At 39.4% G+C, this 27,925-nt stretch overlaps 1 protein-coding gene across 3 annotated transcripts in view; it reads right to left on the bottom strand.

Annotated features, from left to right (window-relative positions):
• The window catches only part of nfatc3a (nuclear factor of activated T cells 3a), a 183,800-nt gene that overhangs the window by 142,836 nt on the left and 13,039 nt on the right, over window positions 1–27,925 (bottom strand). For all 3 annotated transcript variants that reach the window (XM_043707036.2, XM_043707037.2, XM_043707038.2), the window contains exons 2-3: window positions 24,778–25,891; window positions 8,655–8,817 (exon numbers count right to left, since the gene is read on the bottom strand). In XM_043707036.2, the coding sequence (XP_043562971.2) occupies window positions 8,655–8,817; window positions 24,778–25,891 (1,277 nt within the window). The remainder of the gene's footprint in view (window positions 1–8,654; window positions 8,818–24,777; window positions 25,892–27,925) is intronic.

The raw sequence follows: 27,925 nt of genomic DNA, 5'->3' as shown, positions 1-27,925 counted from the left end.
GCGGAGAGGTCGGGAAGAAGATTGCAGGTTAGGAAGGCGGTGCTGAATTTGATGGATTTGACTGAGACAGGCTGGGGGGAGGGGAAATGAGGAAACTGGTGAAATCCGAGTTCATCCCTTGTGGTTGGAGGGTTCCTAGCCGGAAGATGAGGCGTTCTTCCTCCAACCGTCGTTTCGCTGTGGTCTGACGATGGAGGAGTCCAAAGACCTGCATATCCTTGGTGGAGTGGGAGGGGGAATTGAAATGTTGAGCTACAGGGTGGTTGGGTTGGTTGGTCCGGGTGTCCCAGAGGTGTTCCCTGAAACGCTCCACAAGTATTCATTTAACCTGGAGCAGTGTTTTGTAGAGGAATAAGACAGTGCTATTTTCTGGGTCTGTAGATTGAAAGATGCAAAAATGGCCTTAAGTAGAGTGATATGCTCTTCATGTCGAATTTGGGAGGTTCGGGAGAGTTTACGGGTTATTGAGGATTATATCTGTAATAAATGCCGCTGATTGCGAATCCAATCAGATCAAATGGATCAGTTGGAGAGACAGTTTGAGGCAATGAGGAATTGACAAGAGGAAGGGGATGTGATGGACGGCAGTTATAGGAAGGGGGAGAAACCGCAGATACAGTCACATAGATGGCTTAACTCCAAGAAAGGTAAGAGAGGTAGGCAGTTCACGCAGGAATCGTCTATGGCTATTCCCATTTCAAACAAGTATGCTGTTTTGGAAAACGTAGGTGGTGATGGATTCTCAGGGGAACATAGCATGGACAGCCACGTTTCTGGTATCGAGACTGGCTCTAATGCAACAAAGGATACGCCGGGTTCCAAGAGATCGATTGTGTAGGGGACCCTCTAGTCCGAGGTACAGACAGATGTTTCTGAGGTCAGCAGCAAAAAGTCAGAATGGTGTGTTGCTTCCCTGGTGCCAGGATCAAGGATGCATCAGAGAGGATGCAAAATGTTCTCAAGGGGGACAGGGGCCAATAGGTAGTCATTGTGCACATTGGAACCAAAAAAGGTTGGGATTCTGAAGGGAGATTACAGAGAGTTAGGTAGGAAGTTAAAACGGAGGTCCTCGAGAGTGGTAATATCTGGATTACTCCCGGTGCTACGAGTAATGAGGGCAGGAATAGGAGAATAGAACAGATGAATGCATGGCTGAGGAGCTGGTGTATGGGAGAAGGATTAACATTTTGGATTATTGGAAGCTCTTTTGGGGTAGAAGTGACCTATACAAGGAGGACGGATTGCATCTAAATTGGAAGGGGACTAATATACTGGCAGGGAAATTTGCTAGTGCTGCTCGGGAGGATTTAAACTATTAAGGTGGGGGGTGGGACCCAGGGAGATAGTGAGGAAAGAGATCAACCCGAGACTGGTACAGTTGAGAACAAAGGAGAGTCAAGCAGTCAGGGACAAAGCAGAGAACAAGGTAGGACTGATAAATTAAATTGCATTTATTTCAATGCAAGAAGTCTAAGAGGGAAGGCAGATGAACTCAGGGCATGGTTAGGAACATGGGACTGGAAATATCACAGCAATTACAGAAATATAGCTCAGGTATGCACAGGACTGGCAGCTTAATGTTCCAGGATACAAATGCTATAAGAAGGATAGAAGGGGAGGCGCGAGAGGAGGGGGGAGGTCAGTAAGGCAGCCTTTGTGTGGAACCGCAGGCGATGGAGGAGATACTAAATGAGTATTTTGTATCAGTGTTTACTATGGAAAAGGACATGGAAGATATAGAATGTAGGCAAATAGACGGTGACATCTTGAAAAATGTCCATATTACAGAGAAGGAAGTGCTGGATGTCTTGAAATGCATAGAAGTGGATAAATCCCCAGGACCTGACCAGGTGTACCCTAAGATTCTGTGGGAAGCGAGGCAAGTGATTGCTGGGCCTCTTGCTGGGATATTTGTATCATCGATAGTCACAGATGAGGTGCCGAAGACTGGAGGTTGGCTAACGTGGTGCCACTGTTTAAGAAAGGTAGTAAGGACAAGCCAGGGAACTACAGACCAGTGAGCCTGACGTCGGTAATGGGCATGTCGTTGGAGGGAATCCTGAGGGACAGGATGTACATGTATTTGGAAAGACAAGGACTGATTAAGGATAGTCAACACGGCTTTGTGCGAGGAAAATCATATCTCTCACACTTGATTCCGTTTTTTGAAGTAACAGAGGATTAATGAGGGCAGAGTGGAAGATGTGATCTATATAGACTTCAGTAAGGCATTTGACAAGTTTCCCCATGGGACACTGATTAGCAAGGTTAGATCTCATGGAATACAGGGAGAACTCGCCATTTGGATACAGAACTGGCTCAAAGGTAGAAGACAGAGGTTAGTGGTGGAGGGTTGTTTTTCAGACTGGAGGCCTTTGACCAGTAGTGTGCCACAAGGATCAGTACTGGGTCTACTACTTTTCATCATTCATATAAATGATTTGGATGTGAGCATAAGAGGTATAGTTAGTAAGTTTCCAGATGACACCAAAATTGGAGGTGCAGCGGACAGCGAAGAAGGTTATCTCAGATTACAATGAGATCTCGATCAGATGGGCCAATGGGCTGAGAAGTGGCCGATGAAGTTTAATTTAGATAAATGAGAGTTGCTGCATTTTGGGAAAGCAAATCTTAGCAGGACTTATACACTTAATGGTAAGGTGCTATAGGGAGTGTTGCTGAACAAAGAGACCTTGGAGTGCAAGTTCATAGCTCCTTGAAAGTAGAGTCTTAGATATATGGGACAATGAAGGCGACGTTTAATATGCTTTCCTTTATTGGTCAGAGTATTGAGTACAGGAGTTGTATGTCATGTTGAAGCGGTACAGGACATTGGTTAGGCCACTTTTGGAATATTGCATGCAATTCTGGTCTCCTTCCTATTGGAAGGACGCTGTGAAACATAAAAGGGTTCAGAAAAGTTTTACAAGGATGTTGCAGAGGGTATGTGTGTATGGAATGTGCTGCCAGAGGAAGTGGTGGAGGCTGGTACAACTGCAACATTTAAAAGGCATCTGGATGGGTATATGAATAGGAAAGGTTTGGAGGGATATGAACCGGGTGCTGGCAGGTAGGACTAGATTGGGTTGGGATATCTGGTCGGCATGGACAAGTTGGACCGAAGGATCTGGTTCCATGCTGTACAACTCTATAACTCTAATTGTTCAGAATAAATCTGAGATTAGTAAGATTTCTATCAATTAAAATTTATAAAAGATTTGAACTGTGTGCAGTTAGATCTCAGATCAACCATGATGTAACCAAATGGCAGAAGAGGCTGACAAATTGAACAACCTGCTTCAGTTCCTTTGCAGGGTTGATACCAGAGTTCTGTTTGCTGATGTCATGGCTGGGATTCACAATATAGATTTTAAAAAGAATATTTTAGGGTTTTAAAGAATCGAATGTTGACAAATTTTAAGAAACACCGAGATGAGAGGCAAACAAATCATTTTTGTGCTAGATACTATAGTTATTGACAAAGTTGATCTACAATTTGCCAGTCTGTCTCAGTTGTCAATAAACACTTTACTCTAGTATGTTGGGAAGTTCTTGGATCCCAGGTACTTCAATTGCTGGAAGGAAGATAGACCTTGGCAGGTAAGCTTTGAGACATCAACATTACAGTTACTCCTGATAAACCAGCAGCACCAAAAATATACCCAACTGCTGCACTTTTTATTGCCTTTCAGCTGGTCAGATTTCCAAGCACTGGGAAATCAGGCTTTCAACTATTAAATCCACCTGGCTCTTAATATCTTAAGCATGCAGACTTATTCAAATATTTTAATTTATGATCTGCCTTTTGAGAGCAGATTGTTCATGTGAACACCAGTCAAACCAGAAGTTTGAAACAGATGGGAGTGAAGTCACCCTCAAGAATTCAAATATTCCACAAAACCCCCCATGTCATTCTTGCTCATCCTTTGCATTAAAACTCCTCCCAATGAGATTCAAGTGAAGTGGAAATTGACACAGGGCATGCTGACACAGGGCACACAGACACAAGATGGGTGCTGAGCCATAAGTTGGTCACTTAGCACACAAGATGGCCGCTGAGCCATTACATGGAAAAGTACAGCAAAGCATACGCAGATACTGCCTGAGGCCAACAGGATACCAGCACTACAGACACAGAACATAGATAATTAGTTTAAGGCGGGTGGGGGAGAGAATACTCATCAGTAAGGTCTACTGCCCTAAGTGTCTGAGTCCAGCCACCACCTTCAATAGAAATGTTAACTACCTGAGACTGCTTGTATACAAGTGTTAATACCTTAGATTTGCAGTAATGGAAAATGATCTTCCTTCTCAGGAAGAACGATCATGATCAATTACTGCAGCAACGGACTTCTGCGTAGCTGCTGAAACAGACAATGACTCTGTAACATTCCTCTGAAACTGACAATGACTCTGTACTATTTTCAGTAAACAAACCATGCTGCACAACCACTCAATATCTGGACTATTATACCATGAAATGTATAAAATATCATGGCATGTGCTCACAGGGTGAGAGAAAGTTCGCAGCTGACAATTGTGCTGCCGGCATCTCTTTCCCTGAAGCTCCCGTTCCTTTATACAATAAACTCTGTCGTTGAATCCCAATTCTGACTCCCAGACTGGTGATTTTCCCCACAACATAATTTCAATAATATGTGAGAGGTGCTGTTATATTCCCCAGTTGCATCACCATACAAGACATTTTCAGTGTTAAACTGCTTTTTATGTTGCATTACAGGTATACATTTTAGAAATAACAATTTCTACATTTACATGATTTCTGAAGCAGGTGAAAGCCCACACTGATATTCAATATTAGGCACTGTACCATACAGAAAAGGTGAGTCAGTTAGCACAGTTGACTAAATGGGTGGTTAACAAAAGTGTTGCCAACAGCATGGGTTCAATTTGCCCACTGGCTGAGGTTACCATGAAGGACTCTTTCTCAACCTTTCCCCATGCCTGGTACATGTTGACCCTTGAGTTAAACCACCACCAGTCTCTCTTGACAGACAGCAGTTCTATGGTCTCGTAAGGTTATGGCAAGTTTACATTTACCTTACAGAAAAAGTGAAGTATTGTGCTACTACAAAACTTACTACAATAACTAAAATAAAAACTACTTTTTTTTAATCCGATGGCTTTCGTTGACAGAAGCCTACAAAGTAGAAGATACAAGATCACAAATTCTGACAGAGAAAGTTCAAGTTGTTGGTCATTTTCTCATGCTACTTTTGAATGGGACAATAAATTTAAAATCTTTACTGGTAAGAGCGCAAAAATATCTTCTAACATTCCAAATAAATGATTTATTACAAGTATAACCAGCAGTCCATTTTAAATGAGAAGGACAGTTTAACTATTTGATTTGGTCTTTTGTTGTAGAGGATTTTTTTTTTTTAAGAAAAGCTATACAGAATAATCTCGATTATCCGAACAAGACAGGTGGGGAGTATTTTGTTTGGATGACTGTTTGTTCGGATAACTGATCTGAACGTAAACCAAGGAAGCATTTATGGGACCTTGAGATTTTGTTCAGATTTTGGATGTTGGTTTGCTCGCTGAGCTGGAAGGTTCGTTACCCTACTAGGTACATCTTCAGTGGGCCTCAGGCGAAGTAATGCTGAAAATTCCTGCTTTCTATTTGTATGTTTGGGTTTCTTTGGGCTGGTGATGTTATTTCCTGTGGTGAAGTCACTTCCTGTTCCTTTTCTCAGGGGGTGGTAGATGGGGGTCTAACTCAACGTGTTTGTTGACAAGCAAACAAAACACGTCCAGAAACCCTAGCCATTCTCCCCTACATCAAAGACATCTCAGAAATGACTACCAGACTACTCTGATCCCTTGGCATCATGGTAGCCCACAAACCTACCAACACACTAAAACAGCGGCTAATGAACTCAAAAGACCTAAACAGACAATGAGCAAAACTAATGTCATTTACAAAATACTGTGCAAGGACTGTAACAAACATTACATTGGCCATACAGGCAGAAAACTAGCCACCAGGATACATGAACACCAACTAGCCACAAAAAGACCCTCTCTCACTCGTATCCTCACATACGGATGAGGAAGGACACCACTTCGACTGGGACAACACATCCATTCTAGGACAAGCCAAACAAAGACACGCATGAGAATTCCTAGAAGCATGGCATTCCAACTGGAACTATCAACAAACACATCGAGTTAGACGCCATCTGCCACCTCCTGAGAAAAGGAACAGGGAAATTACTTCACCACAGGAAATAACATCACCAATCCAAACATATCAATAGAAAGCAGGAATTTTCAGCATTGCTTCACCTGAGGCCGACTGAAAATGTTACCTAGTAGGGTAATGAAACGTCTGGAATTGAACCTCCCAGCTCAGTGAGCAAACCTACATCCAAAACCTCAACCTGAGCTACAAATCTTCTCAAAACTCGCTAATTTTGTTCAGATAATCTGAAATTGAAATAACTGATGTTTGGATAACTGAGGTTGTTTTGTACACAGATATTGATTCTGAAAATGTCAACTTTGCTCCCACTTAAAACTGAAAAGCTAGACATCCAAAATTCAATCAGATTTTTGTGATTGAGATTCTGTAACATCACTTGACACAATTTGGCAAAATTAAATATAAAACAAACGTTTTACAAGTAGAAAACTAATTAGCATTTAAAGCACAACCAATTAAAATAATGGGATTCCATCATAAATTCTCATACAAAAATTAACACCAGTTATAGAAATACTTCGATCGGGAATGCTTCATCGTGGAGACCTGTGCGCATTGCAGATTAATATAACCAAACGAGTTGGGATCCAGGGTGATGTAAGCTAACACCATAATGACATCTATCCAACAGTATAAAAACCTGCAGGAGTTCCTCAGGGTAGTAGTGTCCTCATCCAACCATCTTCAGCTGCTCTTTGAATATGTCTCCTCAATAAGGTCAGATTTCAGGATGGTCATTGATGACTGCACAGTACTCAGTAGTATTTGTTACTCCTCAAATACTGAAATACTCAAATCATGCACACGTACAGCAAGGTTTGGACAATATTTGGACGTGGGTTGCTTAATGGCAATTAAGAATTGTAACACACAGGTCCCAGGAAATAACCATCTCCAACAAGAAATATTCTACCCAGCTTCTGAGCAGCACTGTGCCTCTCTGCACCAGGGACCAAGCTTCAATTCTACCCTCAGGTGACTATTTGTCTGAAGTTTGCACATTCTTCCCGTGTCTGCGTGGGTTTCCTCTGGGGGAGGGGGAGGAGGGGTCCAGTTTCCTCCCATAGTGCAAAGATGTGCAAGTTAGGTGGAATGGCCATGCTAAATTGCCCATAGCGTCAAGAATATTTAACCTAAATGGATGAGCCACGGGAAAAGCAAGACAACAGGGATAAGGCAATGGTGTAGGTCTGAGCTGGATGCTCTTTGGAGGGTTGATTTCGACTCAATAGGTCAAATGGCCTGCATCCACACTGAAGGGATGTTATTATTCTCTTGACACTTAACATTATTATACATCTTCTAGCATCAATGTTTAGGGTTTATAATTGACCAGAATCTTACCTGACCAGCCACATTAGTAACATGGCTATGTTAAAGGAGGCTAAAATTGAGAATATTGCAACAAAACATCTTTTGATACTCCAAATTTGTTCAATATTTAAAAGGCACAAATGGATTCATCTCCATTTACCGAATAACACACACGGCCACCAGCCAAGACAAAGTAACCTACTTGAGTGGCACCCCACCCATCACCAACATTCACTCCCTCCATCACTGGCACATAGCACATGTGCTATTTACAAGATGCACTGCAATGACATGTCAAGGCTTCCAAAAAGGCCACTTCAATAAGTCAGAAGAACAAGGGCAGCAGGCTGCATGTGAACAGCCCAAAGTTCCCTTACAAGACACAAACTCTCCTGATTTGGATCTACATCTCTGTTCCTTCATTTCAATGAAATGGAACTCTGGAACACCCTGCTCAACAGCAATTTTTAATAATACCTAAACCTGGTTGGACTGCATCAGTTCAAGGAGGCTGCTCAGCACAAAGTCTCCTGATAGTAGACTTCCGAACCCAAGCAGCACAAACACAAACATCAATAATGAGAATGATGCTGTAAAATTAAGATGAGACAGAATTAAATCAGGAAACAATGAAAATTTTAGGTCAACTTGCTTGTTGTCCATAAGCCTAATCAAAAGAGAGTGTTAGTTAATGTTTGACAAGGCATGAGAAACCAGTTGCAGACCTAATTGAGATTTAAAACATTGTTAAAATAAAATTCAGCACAAACATTTACAAAACTGTACAAATTAAACAAGAGAAACAGAAGGAGTTTCCAGCTATACACCAAATTTCACAATAATGACAGTATTTCTATTTTAAAAACTGGCATGCGTTGAAAGCATTTCACCTTTCTTTTTGTAAGGGTAAATTGGTTTACATAATAAATCTCATCACTGGGTTAAAATTCTGCAACTCTCCCACCTACCAGCATTCTGGGTGCACTGTACCAGTCAGAGAGTAGTAGTTAAGAGGCAGCTGATCCCAACATTCAAGTACAAAAAATGCTGATCTTCTCACCAAATCTCATGGACATCAATAGTGTAGCCAGAAATTGAACAAAGTACTTACCTTAACAACTGGATGACCTCCAGAAGATGCCTTCACAGCTCCTCGGCTCCCCTCAGTTTCATAGTGAGCTCTGTGATGGGTTTTCGGCTGGACTTCTATTTTCAATTCATACTGTAGATACTGACTTGGCAAAGGCCAGTCTAAAGAAGGCAATGATGATGTACTAAAAGACAAAATTAGCATATGCTTTAGGTGGACTCTGCGAAAAGTTAGTACACGTATTTGAAATCAGAAATCACAGACATTTCAAATTATGCTTTGCATAGGGCATTAGAAGTTTCCCTTCAATGCACTTCCAGTCAACATTTGCAGCAATGTTTGGCTGTACCAGTTCTGTAGGCAGAACACCTTTCATACTGTACTTGAGCAATGCCACTGTGATTAGCCAAAAACAGAAAGCATTACTCGAGTGCAACTTGTCACATCAGTTAATTCCTGTCTCAAGCGACACTGCTGAATCAAGAAGGTTTTATTAAATGAGACTAACAAAGTTTTAATTTTACACTTATCATCTTGCTAGTTTAAAGAAAATGACTAAAGGCAAATAGAAAATTTTCATACAAGCTACTGGTAGACAGTTTTTAAAAAAGGCAATTTTAATTGTGTTTGTGGTTGTGTTTTTAACAAGAAATACAAGACACTAGCGCAATGTTGTGCTGATTCAATTTTGATTCTCATTCTACAGAGATCGGATTCCATCCAGGTCCATGATGGGTCAGTGAAAAATTGAACCTTTCCAAGGATACGCAGGAGATAAGGAGACCTTCATAGGCTTGTCCACTGCAATTTTTAAGACTAGCTTGTAAAAGGTCAAGAGCACCTCCATCAAACCTGCATAACTTTCCATACCTTGATGTTGGTAGCAGAATCTTGAATCAACTTAACTTTCTAATACCTGAAATTCCAACCTTAAATCACGATTTTAATTCATCTGGTCTCCTTTAAAGTACTTCTTAAAAAGGTATTTTTTTGACCTAGCTTTCATCACCATTTCAAACATCTCTCCCATTGTGGAGATGGGAGTTTGCACAGTATAGGCTGCTTTTTGAAGCTGGCAATTATTTTTAACTCTTGAAGCAATGCAGAGTTTCAATGAAGCAGTCTTAATTCTGAATCACAGGATGCAGGTGTAAATCCAACTTCATATCAATCCAGTATTGAAGAAGTGCTTCAATTATGGGATATTTCTTTGGGCAAAATACTAAAGTGAGATTTGTCTGTTCATATAAATATAAAATGAAAGCAGCAAAATCAGCATCTTGGTGTATATAAAATTCAAGGGTATTGCAGGACAATGCAAACTCAAGTATATGCATTAACAAAATCATATCTTAACATTTTCAACTGACACAAATGCTGCTAATAAACTGCCAACTCTATGGCTGAAAATATCTAAAATATGCACTCAACAATCTCCATATCTCCAACAGTTTTTGGGAGTAGTCAGTCATCCATTTCACTGCAGGTTTAAATCTGGATACTTTTGCTAAGAATACACTCAACTCAGATCCCACTCCAGAATGTGAGCAAAAAAAAAAAAATCAACACTCAAATGTAGTAAATGAAGTGGTACTATTTTCGTTGACATATCAAAATAAGGCTCCATTTGCACACTCAGATGGACATAAAAGATTCTGTGGTGCGATTTTACAACAGATCATGGTTGTTATCGACACAGTGTCCTGGCCGATGTTAACTTCTCGATCATCATAACTAAAACAGATTATCTGGTTATTATCAATTACAGTTTGTGGGAGTATGACAAGCAGACATTGGCTGCCATTCTTCTAAATTATGAAAGAATGACTACATTTTAAAGTACTTAATTAGAGGGGAACAGTTTTGAGGTATCCTGTAGTCATTAAAAAGGTACTACATAAATAGTTTTCCTTTGAAATACCTGTTTTCTCAAATAACCTGTAAACGGAGCAGGTGCCATATCTCCAGGTTGAGTCTTTAATAATGATCTACCTACCAATGCCAGGTCAGGCTGGCAAATTAAATAAAAGGACACCATTAAAATGTTATACATATTGTTTCAAAATAGGATGTTTTTCCATTATTCATGTAATTAAACATACAATGGGTTTTGTCTCAGTGCAATACACCATTGAAATAACAAACTGCTGGCAAGTGTTGACAGGTGCCTTTCTCTTAGGTAATCCCTTAGGATCGAGGATGACTCGTTTCTACTTGGATTCAATGGGTGCTGAAATAACCGATGAGTCCAACGCACAGTCTACAGACTCTACCACACATACGACAGCTGGTGCTTGAAGGATTGGGTAGATAGGCTGTCTGGATGTTTGTGTGTTCCCTCTGGCATGACATTCCTGATGAAGTTTCTTAAAAGCCTGGTGCTCTCCTGAATAAGTTTTCTCCCTTTTGGGTCTCTCATGAATCAGATGTGTTTGACCTGTTCAGGGATATTTTGAGGACATCCCTGAAATGCAAAAGTCTCAACTGCCAGAATTACTTGTAAAATTCCTTAAAGGAAGCTAATTAACACATCAGTCTAACAGCAGCTCAAAACAGCCAAAAAAAAATCACTGGAGTTGCACTGCTAGATAAATAAAAAGTTTAACTGATTTAGAAATTAACGTTATTAATGTCAAGTAACTTTATTAATACATGGCACTAGCAATATGAAGTTCCACAAATCTCAAATTTTTTCAGAAACTGAGTTGAGACTCAGTTGTCGAAATCTATTCCCTATGTTGTATCTGTTTCAGATCCCTGAATGTTGGATTAACACAAATTCTGTGCAAGAGGTCAAACTTCATGAAATTGTATTTATCGTATACACATTCAAACACTATGATCATTTAGTAAGCAGAATGAACTAATGAAATTAACGTAGAAACTTTCTCCCAACACTTTGATCCCTTTAGCCCTAAAACTAGATCCAACTCCTGCTTGAAAACATTCAATGTTTGGGTGTCAACCATTTCTGTGGCAGAGAATTGCACAGGCTCATCGATCTTTGGGTGAAGAAAGCTCTCCTAATCTCAGTTCTAAATGGTCTACATGATATCCTTAGGCTGTGATCCTGGCTCTGGACTCCCTGGTCAACACAAATGTCATTCCTGGGTTTACAATGTGTAGTCTTGTCAGAATATTAAAGGTTTCAACTCAAGCCCCCCCTCATTCTTCTAAACTCCAGTGAATATCGTCCTAATGATTTCAGTGTCATATACCAACCCTGCTTTCCTAGGAATCAGTCTGATAAGTCTTTATTGCTCTCCCTCTAGAGCCACAACATTCTTCCTCAGATAAGGGCGGCAAAACTGCACACGATATTCCAGGTGTGGTCTCACGAAAGGCCCTGTACAATTGCAGCAAAACATCTTTGTTCCCTTACTTGGACCTTATCTCTATGAAAGCCAACATATCATTTGCTTTCTTCACTGTCTGCTGTGCTTGAATGCTTACTTTCAGTGACATGCGAATGCTCCCTTTGACGCTACGAAGGCTTAACAGTTGGCTGGGTTCTTTCATCTGGCGTCACAGGTGACCTCTTATTAAACTTGCCAAATTGCAGCTTCCGCAGGGGATGGAGGCGAGGGTGGACATTCCAGATTTTAAGAAATATCAGTTAAATTCCCAATGTGGCTGATTGGGCTTTCCAGGAGTTGAGGTCAATTTGGCTGGACATCGAGGCCTCCCAGGCAAAATGCCCCCTTATTAATTTGTTGTTTATGAACAAGATGAGGACTGTGATGGAGCATTGCAGAAATCCGATTGTCCTTAACAAAGTTAAAGCTTGGAGAATGATGCGACAAAGCGAGGGCAATTTATGTAAAACTTCCCTTTTTACCCCTGTAGTAGGAATGCCAGGACTTCGGCTGGGATCAGTGGGTTTTGGCTTTAGGTTCTGGGAGTCTAGAGGAGGTTCCTGTTTGGGAGACTTATTTGAAAGAGAGATTATGATATATTTCGATCAGCTGAGCCTGAAATATGAACTATCAAGTAGCGACCAATTTCGTTATTTTCAGATTAGGGATTAAACAGAAAAAGACTACATTATTGGTTAATCCCTATAAGTCTGGTGTGGAGAGGAGAGTACTTCGGTCCACGGGTACTCTATCGATCAGTACTCTTTTTCCATTTATTAGGAGGTAGTGTCTCAAAGGACACTGAGCGGCTTTGGGGAATCTGGACTCAGGAATTGGGGTGGAAATATTGTCAGAGGCATAGGAGGATATTTGGGAGAACGTGAGTAAGATTTTGATTTGTAATAGGACACAGGCAATGCAACTGAAGGCTCTCCACAGAGCTTATTTGGCATCGGAGCGGCTATTGAAATTTAAGAAAGGAGCGTCCCCACTGTGTCCCAAATGCAAATCAGATATTGATACTCTTACTCATTGCTTGTAGTCATGCCGCAAGTTTCGTAGGTCTTGGGGTGCTATAGTGTGTGTTTTGGAAGGAGTCTTGGGAACTGTGGTCAAGATAGATCCGGTGTCCCACCTCTTGGTCTGCTGAATCTGCCCTCTTTAGATGCGCATGGGAAGAAACTGTTTAATATTCTCTCATACTTTTCTAATGAGCTGGATTTTGGAAAATCCCCCAGGACTTTCAGGGTGGCATAGGTTAGTTATGGAGCGTATCCCCGTAGACTTCTTTACAAGTATGGTGCACTAGAAAATGGAACTTTTTTTTAATAGAACATGACCATTTTTGAACTATATAGACACAGACTTGATGGCTATATTGATTAGGGCCTTTGTGTAGCTGCGAGAGCTGTATCTGGCGGGATGGGGCCCCTGAGAGGAAGAATCATGAATAAATATGGGTATGTCAACTGATACTGCTGATGATGGGGATCTTTGGTAGAGTTGCACTGAGTGTTGTAACTTTAATTTAATTTACCTTGGTTCAACCCAATTTAATTTAGTTTATTTTGTTTAATTATTTATTGAATTGTAGTATGGGTAGATTTTTACATTTTATTTTCTTTTAAACTGTGAAGTAGAATAGTAGTTCATTTATTGTTATGAGTGTTATTCTATTTTGTAATTTTATAAGGCATGGCCTCCGACTTCATAGAATTGATTTTATATTCTGAGAAAGCAGCAAATAAATTAATCATTTGTATGAAACGGGGCACAGATATTGTCGGGTTAGAGAAAGAAGAACGTCATCTGCATAAAGGGTGATTTTACGCACCCTGATCCCACCTATGCGGCAACTATATTGGGGTCCCTCCGGATTGCTCTGCCAACTGCTCAATCACTAATGTAAACAGCAGTGCTGAAAGGGGGCACTTGTCGGCTGCCTCTAGCAAAATTAAAATCGTCATAACTTATGCCATTAGTGAGAACCACTGCCTTAGGGTCGCTATATAATACTGCCACACACCTGGCGAAAACCCCACCACCCCCCAAGACCAAACCTTTCTTGGACATAAAAAAGGTACGGCCACTCCACCCGATCAAACGCTTTCTCTGCATCCAGGGAGACTACCAAGCCCAGAATCAACCCTTGCTGGCACACCCAGACCATATTCAGTACTCTTCTAATATTGTTAGAGGACCTGCTACCCTTAATAAAACCTGTCTGGTCCTCCTTTACAATGGAAGGCAATACCTTCTCCAACGTCAATGCCAGCATTTGCGACATATTTTGAAATCCATGTTTAATAGTGATATGGGCCTGTACAAGGCACAATCCTCTGCGGCTTTCCCGCTCTTGAGAATAAGGGATATATTAGCTTCTCTTAGAGGATGGGAGGCAGTCCTGACTGTATGAATAATTGTATGCGTCTAACATTGGCCCCAGCCGACAGGTTTATGTACTTCTTATAAAACCTGCTCTGAAATCCATCTGGGCCTGGCACTTTACTGCTCTGGAGCTGCCACACCACCTCCTGTATCTTTTCGATTGTCAGAGGGGTATTCAAAAGAGACGCCTGCTCCAAAGTTACACCTGGGAGGTCCAAAGTCTTAAAAAAGGACTCCATCTTCACCAACCTATCCTCACAGCCCTCTCACTGGTACAACTCAGAATAAATTTCCTAAATACCACGTTAATCTTTTTGGAATCGCAAGTGAGAGTACAGCACACACTCTGATGGATGTGATAGATTGGGGCGCACATTTCTTGCTGGCCAGATACACCAGCTATCTACCTGGATTGTCACTACCTGCTTTTTTAAATAGTGGGGTGACATTAGTGACCCTCCAAAACATAGGAAATGCTCCAGAGTCTATAGAATCTAAACCACAAAGTGCTATTCATGCAGCTTTGGGCACAGAATGTCATTTTCCTTTAAGCTGTTTAGCAGTACAGGACTTGAGTACTACTGAAAAAGAGACACCTTTTTAATGCTTTTTGTCTTGCACACAACAGTGCAATTCATAATAATACCAATGAAATGGGAAAAACAACAAAATATTTATTTTTCTAAGCAATACGAGTCTTCATTGTTATCAATTAGATCATAGAGTCATAGAGATGTACAGCATGGAAACAGACCCTTTGGTCCAACTCGTCCATGCCAACCAGATATCCCAACCCAATCTTGTCCCACCGGCCAGCACCTGGCCCATATCCCTCCAAACCCTTCCTATACCCATCCAGATGCCTTTTAAATGTTGCAATTGTTCCAGCCTCCACCATTTCCTCTGGCAGCTCATTCCATTCATGTATCACCCTCAGTGAAAACGTTGCCTCTTAAGTCTCTTTTATATCTATCTCCTCTCACCCTAAACCTATGCCCTCCAGTTCTGGACTCCCCTCCCCACAACCCCACTATTTCTATTTTTCTTATCCATGCCCCTCGTGATTTTATAAACTTCGATAAGGTCACCCCTCAGCCTCCGATGCTCCAGGGAAAACAGCCCTAGCCTATTATACCTCTTCCTATAGCTCAAATCCTCCAACCCTGGCAACATCCTTGCAAATCTTTTCTGAACCCTTTCAAGTTTCACAACATCTTACCGATAGAGGGGAGACCAGAATTGCACGCAATATTTCAACAAAATTAAAAATAAAAGTTTTAAAAAACTAAAAAAGAAAACTTAATTGGACAACACATTAGATATAACTCATTAATTATTAGTAGAAGGTAGAATAAATACAGTAATTAAAGTAACCGAATTCTAATGAATGCATATTCCATATTACTCTCCTTGACTATTTCCAGAAGTATTCACATTCTAAGTTTTATATTATAGCTGTATTGTCAGCTTTAGTATTAAATAAAACTGTCTTCAATCCACTTTACTGCAATTCTCAGGTTATCTGACATAAATATTACTCCAGTGATAAAACACTACAACTGTTTAACCTAGCATCTAAGACACCTCACTCAGTTGCTTTCATCTAATCAAAATCTTCGACAGAAAAAGTTTCGAAACAGACACTCCGCACAGCATCCATACTTAAATTCTGCTCAAACCATGAGTACTGATGTCAATACCCAAGCCTCCCTGTACAGCATCTCTCTACAGCCCTGGATATGTTTCTGTGCTTTTTGGCATTAACATAGCATTTTTTCCACATTTCTGAATGTTAATCAAAATGTACGCCAAAATTAGTAAACATTCAGTCAAATTAAGTTCGATATAAGAATGATAGAAAGTTTTCAGTATGTTAATAGCTAACAAATTCTCTACTTTCAAATACGATTAAACTTAAATTCACTAGTTATATTTTACATTATTTATAGCTCTATAATTGTTCATGTTTCCTCTGAGTTTCTGCAAAAAAGAAAATCATTACAAAGCTTTTAACACAAGAATCTTTTCCGTTCTAATAGTCAATATAAACAAGTACCATGTTGCTCTGCTACATTAGTAACAGCATTTGGCATTCATGCGGCTATTTCCTTATTTTAAAAAAATTAGTGCCAACTCAGCATTAATTGGGAGATCAGATTAGATTACTTACTGTGTGGAAACAGGCCCTTCGGCCCAACAAGTCCACACCGACCTGAAGCGCAACCCACCCATACATTTACCCCTTCACCTAACACTACGGGCAATTTAGCATGGTCAATTTGCCTGACCTGCACATCTTTGGACTGTGGGAGGAAACCGGAGTACCCGGAGGAAACCCACGCAGACACGGGGAGAATGTGCCTAAAGCGGGAATTGACAGTCAGTCGCCTAAGGCGGGAATTGAACCTGGGTCTCTGGCGCTGTGAGACAGCAGTGCTAACCACTGTGCCACCGTGCTGCCCTAAGAGAACATTCTTCAAAAAAAATACTGTTTACAGGATAAATTGAATCTAGTTTGGAGGACACTGATATTCATCTAAATTTGATCTCAGCACTTACAATGCACATCTGTATCTGTAACAGGCCATGCATCAGATGATGTCAAATCAGAGTCTGAAATACACATTGTGATAAACCATGAGGCGGTAGCTTAATTGGGAACTACTATAACAATCTGATCCATGTCATGGTCACTTTCACAACAAACAAAGGGATACTTCATTCTAAACTAAAAATAGAGTTTAGTATTAACATAAGTTATTGAAGTTTAAAAAAGAACAAACAATTTGTATTTCTATATGTTACCTATACTAAAATATGTCAAAACATTACACCTGCACACTTCAACAACAGACAGTAAAAGGAGAAAACTGTATGCTGGCCTTCATAACAAGAGGGCAGAAGTTCAGGAACATGGATGTCTTGCTGCAATTATGCAGGGTATTGATAAGGACACATCTGAAATACTGTGCGCAATTGTCGTCTTCTTATGTGAGGATGGAGGTTTTTATTACAGAGGGAGTGCAGGGAAGGTTCATCAAATTGATTCCTGAAAGGACAAGACTCGTGTATGAGCAGCGACTGAGTCAGTTAGAATTGGCATCATTGAGAGTTTAGAAGAATTGGAGAGAGGGAGAGATGAGGGGGAGGGACAGAGAGAGGAGGGGGAAGAGGAGAAATCTCAGAAAAACTGTTGGTTTACATGCAGGAAGGATGTTCCCAAAGCCAGGGGTCGTAGCTTAAGGATAAGGGGTAAATCTTTTAGGACCGAGATGAGGAAAAATATCTTCATCCACAGAGTACTGTGTTGAGATGGTTGAGGCCAAACATTGTGTTTTCAAGAAGACAATAAATATAACTAGAGATCAAGGGATATGGGTGTTAAACTCAAAGATTAACAAAGATCCTAATGAATGGAGGAGCAGTCTTTAAGTGTTGAATGGCCTAGTCCTGCTCCTATCTTTTATGTTTCTAAGTAATTGATTAGGATGGAAGAAAATTAGGGGAGTTGACTGGAAATAGATTTAAAGGTAGCTTTTAAAAGGTGGAGAATGAAGCAACAAATCATAGGTGAGGAAACCTGTTCCAGCATATAAAATTTGGATAACTAAAAGCACCACCAATAAAATAGCAGGTCTAATTGGGCAGAGTTACACAAAGAAAGGATCTAAAGTCAAGAATAAGATTTTCAAACTTATACCATTAGCAGATCAAGTCCCAATGAAGATGAACAAAAATGAGAATAATGATTAGGCAGGATAGAATGCAGTGACAGAGGTATGCACATGCTAGAATTCATGTAAAGAGGAATTTGGGACACCGGCAAGGAGAATGTTCCTAGATTACAATTGTAATTACATTCCCAAAGTAGTCAATTGGTTGTAAAATGCATTAAATAAATGCCAGCCTACCTTGTAAAATAAAATGGCAAGATGGACAGCAACGTGAACAGTTAATTTAATTGAAATAATAGATTACTAAAACTTGCAGTTCCAGAAAAATATATTGGCTCAAATTTACTGTTTGGACATGCCACTTTCAAAGCACAAAGCTAAATTTACAAAATAATTCCCCAAATTTAATCTAATAGCTCATCAACTTTTACAACAATCAAGATGAAACAAGACTGTAATAGGCAAAATATTTACTTTAGAATTGCCAGAGAAAACAGGATTATTTTATTAATCTTTTTCAAAACCAATCCTCAGAATTTTAGTTTACTGGAAGCTCATTGTTGTGGTTGGTCAGTCCCAGGAGATCACTGCAAAAGGTCCTCAGGATAGATATTTTTAACAACCTGTTCAGACATGTTATGACATACCTTCGAGCAAGTGGGACTTGAACCCAGGACTTATAGCTTAGAGGTAGAGATACTACTACTGCACTATAATAATCCCAGTTCTACAGAGTAAATTTTATTTTTAAAATCAATCAATCTGCTCATTCATGTCACAACACAAATCTGGGACAGGTGGAACTCTAATCTAGACCTTTTAGCCCAGAGGTAGGGAAACCAGATGCCTAGGCCCAATCATCTTCAGCTGCTTCAATGACCTTCCCCTCATCACAAGGTCAGAAGTTGGGCTAATTCATTATGCATTGCTCAGCACGATTTGTGACTCCCCAGATATGGTGATGGCCTCTGTCCAACTGCACTAACAACAATATCTATACTTGGGCTAAGTGGCAAGTAACATTTGTGCCACAAGTGCCAGGCAATAATCATTGCCAATGAGAGAATCGAATCATTGTCCCTTGACATTTCAATTGGGATGACCATTACTGAATCCCTGACTAACACTGAGGGTTACCAATGACTCAAAACTGAACTGGTCTAGCCACAAAAATGCTGTAGCTAAAGCAGCAGGTCAAAGGCTGGGAATCTTGCACTATGGAACGCATCGCATGACATCCCAGAGCCTACAACATTCAAATTATAAGTATAATAGAATATTCCCCACTTATCTGGATGACTGTAGCTGCCAGGACATGAGAGAAGCTTGGCACCGTCCTAGACAAAGCATCCCGTTTGACTGGAGTCAAATCTACAAACATTCACTCCCTTCACCATTAACACTCAGTAGCAGCAGTGTGCATCATCTACAAGATGCATTGCAGAAATTCCCTAATCTCCTTAGTCAAAACCTTCTGATCTCATGATCACTACCATCCAGGATAGGGGGAGCATATACATGCAAATACTTTCATTTGCCGACAAATTCCTCTCTAAGTCACTCACAATCCTTTCTTCACTGTCACTGGTCAAAATCCTGGAATTCTCACCCGAATGGTGTTGTGGGCGAATTCATACAAAAGCAGATGGCAACAGTTCGAGAAGTTAGCTCACTACCATATCCAAAGACATTTATGGATGTGCAATAAATGCTGTCTTCGCCAGCAAAGCCCACATCCCTGAATAAACTTAAAAAATTAACTTTTGATCCATTCCTCTTAAAATGCTTCTCTTACAGCTAGCAAGCCACATTGTTATTTTGCAATGTAGAAACAACCTTCTAATAAATTAACATGCAAAGATCAAATGTTTCAACACTAAAAATACATATTAATGTAAAACTACATAGTAACTTTACTACTTTCAGGAGGCTGTCAGAATCTGCTCATTCAGCACTTTGTTCCCAAGTAACTGATTTTGTAAATAAGATTTCTTCTGACCCCACAATCTAAATTATTTAACCTTCACTTGAGTTTATTTTAGTTGCTGTTCTGCTGATTATTTCCCAAAAGACTAGCCAGCATTCCCTTGAACAACTTCAGCAAGTAGCAAACGCTGAAAAAATACCAAGGGACCAAAGCTATAACAAGCCTAGTATTTTTAGATTCAAGGCTTTTTGAGGCTCGAGTCAACACTGTACACATTGAAGCCTTTGTTTTAAATTTGACTTAGTGGTCTCTACAACTCAAGAGGAAATTTGCTTTGGATGTACAGAGGTTGGAGTTGAACTCAGCATCGTCACACCTGCTTCAAACAACCAACTTAACAAATATTACTTTTGTCTCCAATTTTGCTGTTGCACTTTATGCAACAAGTCTAAGCAAGCCAGCTGCAAGCACTGGGACTATGCTGTGACTTGTTTAAGAATCTCCACAGTTATTGCAAAAGTAGCATTTTCTTTGCTTAAGTAGTTTATAACTTCTCACTCCAACTTACAGACAGTCTAATCATTTCACATTGAATATCTTACATATTCTGCAGCTGTACCAGCAAAATACTCTCCGCTGGTGTCACTGAAGAATGTCGTAATCTGCACTTTTAAAAGCAGGACTACAGGTTGAATTCTGTGCCTCCACCTCATTAATAAAGTTTAAAAAGTGAAAGTGATCTACCACCCTTCCAGGATTGTTCCAAATTTGATGCCGTGACCCTGAAAAAGTTCAGAGGCTTTTTTTTCTCTTTAAACATCTTTACTTATTAGTCATTAAAAGACTAAAAGACTGAAATGGGACTTGATCCCTTTCAGCCATGATGTCTTAAATTTTCATTTGCAGAAATTTCCATCCACCTGACCAATTTGACTCAGTAGGAGACTGAAGGGGGTGGGGAAGGGGAGAAGAGTGAGAGCATTTATTCCTTCCTTCAACAGACACATACTTTGCTTTGAAGGTCACAGGCTCCAATGTCAGGTGGAAGATAGGGTCACATGTTCTAAAAGCACAACTGAAATTCCAACTTAACAGAGAAGCAAACCACCTGCAATCTCAGGCTCTCTGTTAAAGCAACAGGATATTGAGCAACATTTGCAATCTGGTGTAGTACAGGTTGCCAGACGACTCTCATCTGCAGCAGTGCGGAAGTTGGAGAATTCTGGTGTTCAGTAGTAGAATAAAAGGATTTGTGTTACTGCTATATTTCCAATTAATTACTCTTAGAAGACAATCCGCCAATTCCACACCAAAAGATCCTCAGAGGACATTCTGACAGCACAAAATTGAAAATGGTTATTTATATTTTCCTTTATTTGTACACCTACTGCATTTTCACCTCATAACTTCCCAGTTGCATTTTAAATAAAACATACATCAGTTTTTCAAAAATTGTTATACAGAAGAGATCCCATTTCTGCAGGGAACCAATATTATATATCGTCTTAAGTATAACTGCGCTCAGACAATTCATTCAAAGTTGACTAAAAACGAAGTCACACAAACTCTTCACACTTTATCTCAGTAAGATGCTTAGTGAGAAATTCCAGAGTAAATGGCATTTCTTAAGCACAGCACCATCTGCAATTGCCAATTAAATTGTTGCTGCTTTTGTAATCTTTCATTTTCTTTTGGTGGGATGGCACAGGGAAAGAGGTTAGCATCTAACACATCCAATGGGCTCATTTGGCAAAAAACACATGGAAAAAAGCATCATCTACCCTGGTGCATTTTGGAAAGCTGATTGTTTACAGGTGCTTCTATCACAGAATGGGTTGACTATAGAGGAGACTGGTAACACGCTGTTATTAAATTTCACTGTTATATCTTAGTTAAATATTTGACAATGCATTTTTGATTTTAGCATTTCACTTCCAATATCCTTTGGGAAAGGAAATGTGGTATTCTTAGCTGGTCTGGTCTGGTCTACATGCAACTCTAGACCTACAGCAATATTGCTGACTCTTTTCTGCCCTCTGAAATGGACTAGCAGTTCAGTTCAAGGGAAATTAGGGTTGGGAAACAATTTGGCCTCATCAGTGATGCCCACATTCTAGAAAAAAATTTCAACATTGAAAGGATTTGAGTAAAGAATTCTTCCAATTATGCATTAAAATGATTGGTGCACACCAGTACAGAAAATGCTGAAAATACAATTCATGCCCATTTGGCAGTCTATTTTTAAAAAGTTATTTTTTCACCTATGCACCAAGTGCAGTGACCTCACCTTCTAATTTCAGAAGAAAGCACATTGCAGTGCAATCCTGCTGCACCAGCATGAATTCCATTTCTATCAATACCAATCCTTTTATTAAAAATTTATGTTGAATTGAAGGAACAACTGGAATCAGTCCAAGATTAATCAACCACTATTTATGTTGAGATCTTTATAAGCAACAAAGATCTTCATCCAATTTCCAACCTGAATTTGATCCCATGCTTAAAGTTAAAATAGTTTACAAATTTGGAGAACAATCTTTCACATCACTTATTGAGAGTTATTTCTTTATTGGTTAATGTTACTAGCTCTTAATCAACGTATGGAAAATCAGAGAATGTCACAATGTAGAAGGCTAGTCAGCCTGCCATGTGTGTATCAGCACTTTGCAAGAGCAACCCAGTAAGTCCCAGTAGCCCATCTTCTCTCCATAGCCCTGCAATCTCTCTCCTTTCAGACAGTTATCCATTCCCTTTTGAAAGGGACAAATAAATCTGCCTCAGTGGTGCTCAGAAAACACATTCCTATACATAACACACCTATGTAAAAATGTTTTCCTCAAGTCACTTTCGTTCTTCTCCCATTCACCATTAACTGTTGTCTTCTGGGTCGAGATCTTCTATCAATGAGAATAGTTGCTCCCTCAATCCAAACCTCTCATGATCTCGAAGACCTGTAGCAAGTCTCCTCTCAACATGCACATCTCAAAAGAAATGCTTCAGCTTCTCTAATATATTTACACATAAGTCTCATTCCTAGAACCATTAGCTTAAATCTTCTCTGCATGCTCTTTAATACCTTCACATACTTTCTAAAGTACAGTACCCAGATAGAGGGAGAAACAGTGGTTCATAAAGGACTATCATACTTCTTTGTCTTTGTAGTTATAAAGCCCAAGCCCAGGATCAAAGATTAAAAAGCTTTGTCCACCAGTCCTAGCAACTTTACCAAATCTTGCCCATGTAGCTTTGGATTTAGGACATCCTTTAAAATTGTATCTCTTGTTATATCTTCCTTCTCTTCAACCTTTCTACCAAAATGGATCACACCACACTTCTCTGCATTAAATTTCATCATTAACATATCCAACCACTATGTCCTCATAAAGGTGATCACTATTCTCCTCACATTTTGCACCATCTGTAACTTAAATTGTAACAATAGATTGCTAACACAGATGACGATAAGTCTCAGTCGCAATATCAACTTGTGGTAAATCAGTCTTAAAGATCAAGTGATGGCAATATCCACTTGTACTGTAGTCAACATCTCCACGTGCTTCACAGGGGCATCAAGAGAAACTAAAACACTGGTCTGCATAAAAAAAAATTAGAATAGGAATGAAAATAGTAACATCTGCCATTCAAACCTCCTTGGACAGTTCAAGTGGAACATGGCTAATCTGTTCCACAGCCATTAAATCTCTTGCCTAACAAAATAATAGAGAATATTAGTCTGGCAATTTTCAATTAGCCTTAGTTCCACACTTTTCAGTAGTTTGAGATTTCCAAAAACTTGGTCAAAGAATTAGGTTTTAAAGATTGTATTAAAAGGAAGAGAAGACAGAAGTCAATTCTAGAGATTGAGGCCTAAGGAACTGATACCATAGCCACCAAGGTTGGAATGAAGGAACTCTAGAAATTGTAAAAGGGCTATTTACAGTTGTAGGGCTGGAAGTGATTACAGAGAATTGTCGTTCTGGCACAATAAAGAGAATTTGAAATATGAGGTATTGCAGAGCTAGGAGCAATAGTAGATCACTAAATTCAGGGTGATAGAAGAATTGAATGGCAAGAGTAAAGGTACAGGCCATAGGTCTTTGAATTTGCTGACATATGTGGATGGTAAAATATGTGGCCACAAGCCAGGTCAGTTATTCCTCCATCTTAAGATGCATGACCAAGGATTACTGCTGTTTGTAGTTATAAATTGTGCTAACACAAAAAGATCTACACTTGAGCCAAGGTACACAAGAACCTGTACACATGTCATTTTGACATGTGCATGGCTACTGTAGCAAATGTACTTCTTTTTTGACATGACCCTGCATTGTTTACATTCCAAATTTGTTTCTTTACTTTCAAGTAGAAGAATTTCAAACACTGACCATACTCCATCGATTTGTATTGCTTGAATTACACCTACAATTGAAAAGTTTACCACATTTTTATTCTAATCAAAACAATGCTATTGATGTTTGGCCAATAGGCACTTTATTTTTAAAAGTATGCAGAACTACAGAAATTTTAGAATAATTACATTTACACAATGCTATTTTAACTTTACTTTTGGCTACAGCATTCGTAAAAAGGGCCATATACGATATTTCAAGAAACTCTCATCCTTTTCAGCAACAAAACCAGTAATTTGGACTATCACAATGATAGAACGAAACAAGAATTCATGACAAATAGTACACCCAGGATGAGGTTGTCCTTAGCTCAACAGAATCTTAATTTTTATTCCTCATTACCTTTTGCCAAAAAATTCCTTAAGGCAGCATCCTAAAACATAGACTTACCGAAAAATAGGTGTATGGCCACCAGGTTTTGGTTTGTTCCAAGTGAAATGTGAGGGAACAGAAAGAAACTGTTCACTTGTCACATCTTTTTTTAATGGATGTGGAGAGCCAGAAAGATCATCGACTGGAGATTCAACTGAAGGGGACAAAGTTCCTTGATCATCGGAGGTCAAATCTATTTTTCCTGACACTGTAGCAGCCTGGTCCTGAGAAGTTTTCCTTGATTTTAAAGGGATGTCAGTCTCTGGGGGACAACACTGAAAAGGTATCAGCCCAGGACTTAGACTTGAGGCACCTTGAAGAGCAGTATTACCAAGCCATGTATCCTCTGTGACACTTCCTCTTGGGGAATGTCCTGGAGATGGTGTTGGTGAATGATGAGGTGAAAGTGAACCTGCATAACAGATCTCTGCACTTGAATGCCGCCGTTTTCCCCAAGGAGAAGTAGGCCTAGAAGATGGTCTTGAAGTTGGGCGAGGGCTGAGCCAGTTTTCATCAGTAATACTAGCTCTAGGTGAATGGCAGGGTGATTGTCTAGGCGATAGTGATTGTGCAAATGAATAATTTGGCTGCCAGGTCTCATCTGCTGGACAACATCTTGGTGACCCACTAGGAGAACCAAGCGTAAAACGAGCAGCAGCTTCATTCAATTCAGAGTCTACATCATCATATACATGAGAGAAAGATTCACATGAAGAAGCATCCGAAAACCAGCTCCTAGAGGAAATGCTGCTAGCAGGACTTGGGCTTAGTGATGCATCCCTATAATAAACAGGATCAAGAGGAAGATATAGATGGTCCCTGGATGGTCTTTCCATATAGTCATTATCTGTGCCGTTTGCATGTACTTCTTCATTCGGACCAATTCCTTGCTGACAACTGGGAGAAATGGAGGTGATTTGAATGCTAGGGCATTCAAATGCTTTTGGTGCACCTATAGGACTGTATTTAGACTCTTGGATATTAGAGGTCTGCAGCCGATGAGGTGATGAAAATGCTGTAGAATGTGTCTGCGTTGTTTCATGGTGAAGAATGCCTATTGGTTGGTTTATACTTGATTGAAGATTGCCTTCATTAAAGATGTAAAATGACGCAGAATCATCTGGCTCTGTATCTGAAAGAGAAACAAGACAAATAAACTGTACCTTCCATGTTTCCAATGGCTTCGATTATGTTATACAAGATCTGTTGACTTCACTAATATACAGTGAAAGTGTATAATCCTTTTCTTTTTGGTTTCTATAAAATAAAAATGTATATAAAACATACCAGATTCTATTTCAGAAGGGTCTATGTAATGAGTACATTTATGTTCATTTGAGCTAATTATCCATGGTTAAATTTACAAATTTATTTCTTGTTGCATTCGGCAATTCTTTTTCAGTTGCAAACACTAAGCAATGAATGGCTGAAACATACAATTAAACTTCAAAAACAGGAAAATTTTTCAGCTGCTATAATCCTTTCACAACTGATCCATAATTTAAACTAATATCAGAGTCAAATTAGTTCAAGTTATTTTCACTCAAGTCTAACTGGAGCTTCAAACCCATTCTAGCACAGAATGCAGGCGAGCACTTCTGCACAGTACTTTTAGAAACAAGGTGAGTAATAGTGCCAAAGGTGCTATCCTTCAGGTAAGACATTTAACAGACTCCAAGCAGCTGTTCCAATGATAAAAATAAACATTTACTATTACAAGACAAACATTCACTGCAGCTTGTGGGACTTTGTTAAATCAGCAAATGTAACTCAGTGCATGTTAAATGTGTGGGGCTGTTTAGAACCATTTGAGACACAAGGTCCTAAAAATCCTCATTAAAGGTCTGAAATTCTCTAATAATTATATAAAACACAAGTTTATACAAGTTACTATACCTTGACAAATATTATAGTGTTACTAGGAGACCACAATAACATTCAAGGTGATTAATATAAAACTAATACATAATTAATATGAGATATTAATGCTATAATGCACTGCAACCCGACTGGAGATTCACCAACCTGAAGGAAAGAAACTCTGCAAAGACTCGAAGTGACCAAGGAAGTTAAAGACTGTACAACTGCAGTTTAGATATGGATTTATGTTTCTAAAAGCTTGCCAAGAACATATATTAATATTTTCATGGCATTCAAAAACCATGAAAAGTATGAAATATTTAACCATCTATTACAAATTTTAACCCAACAATTGCACCAAAGCCAGATGTTTACGTATACAGGAACTTCATGCATGCAGATATACTTTATTAGTCAAAAGCTGCTATGAAGGCTATTTTTAAATTTTCACCTGACACACGACTTAAATGCTTTATGTACAAACAAACAGAACTATCAACTCCAGAAGAAATTTAAAACAGTCAGTAGCAGATCGCCCTTCCATGATACACCCTGGCCAATTTTCTGAAACTCAGAGGCACTATACAGATTTCAGTTCAACTGGTATTGTCCTTTTTATACATCCATAGGTGAAGGTTGCACAAAAAACTGTACTAAACTGCCAAAAGGCAACAGCTAACCAGTAGTAACAGGTGTTTTTTGTATTAGACTAAGGAAATAATTTATAACTTTGACTTTAGACAGTACTGCCCAGTAAAATGTCAAAAACTATATCAACTCACTCACTGTTATCAGATTGTTTTATACAGCAACTTTCAAATAGTAGTTAACCTGACTCTACACACATAATAAAATGGGACTATGGCTATGTCCAAATTCATTCAAAACAGGAATAAACGAAAACAAAGAACTGCAGATGCTAGAAATCTGAAACAAAATCCAAAGTTGCTGGAGAAACTCAATGGGTTTGGCAGCATCCACGGAAAGAAAATACAATTAAAGTTTCAAAGCCAGTGACACTTGAAAACTCAAGGAACCTGTCCGAAGGCTTTATAAGAATTGGATTCTATATCTTGTTAACTGATACCTGCAATACAAGGTAATTCAATTACCACATATGCCACAGTCATAGTAAAACAGACCATATTCAGGAATTAATATAGTCATGCTCACTTTCAGATCAACTGAAAACGGGTTTCGATAACTTGCAGTCCTGGTCTAAGATAAAGTGGAACACTGACCGTGGACAACTGGTTGGCCCACATAGTTTGTAAAAATTTATAATGTGTATTAAGTAATGACTGAC

Source organism: Chiloscyllium plagiosum, unplaced genomic scaffold (genome assembly GCF_037043375.1).
Source record: "Chiloscyllium plagiosum isolate Xiang-an unplaced genomic scaffold, Cpla_swu_hap1 HiC_scaffold_17, whole genome shotgun sequence".
Lineage (NCBI taxonomy): Eukaryota > Metazoa > Chordata > Chondrichthyes > Orectolobiformes > Hemiscylliidae > Chiloscyllium > Chiloscyllium plagiosum.
Note: the sequence above shows the minus strand (reverse complement) of the source record. Positions and strands in the feature narration are given on the sequence as shown.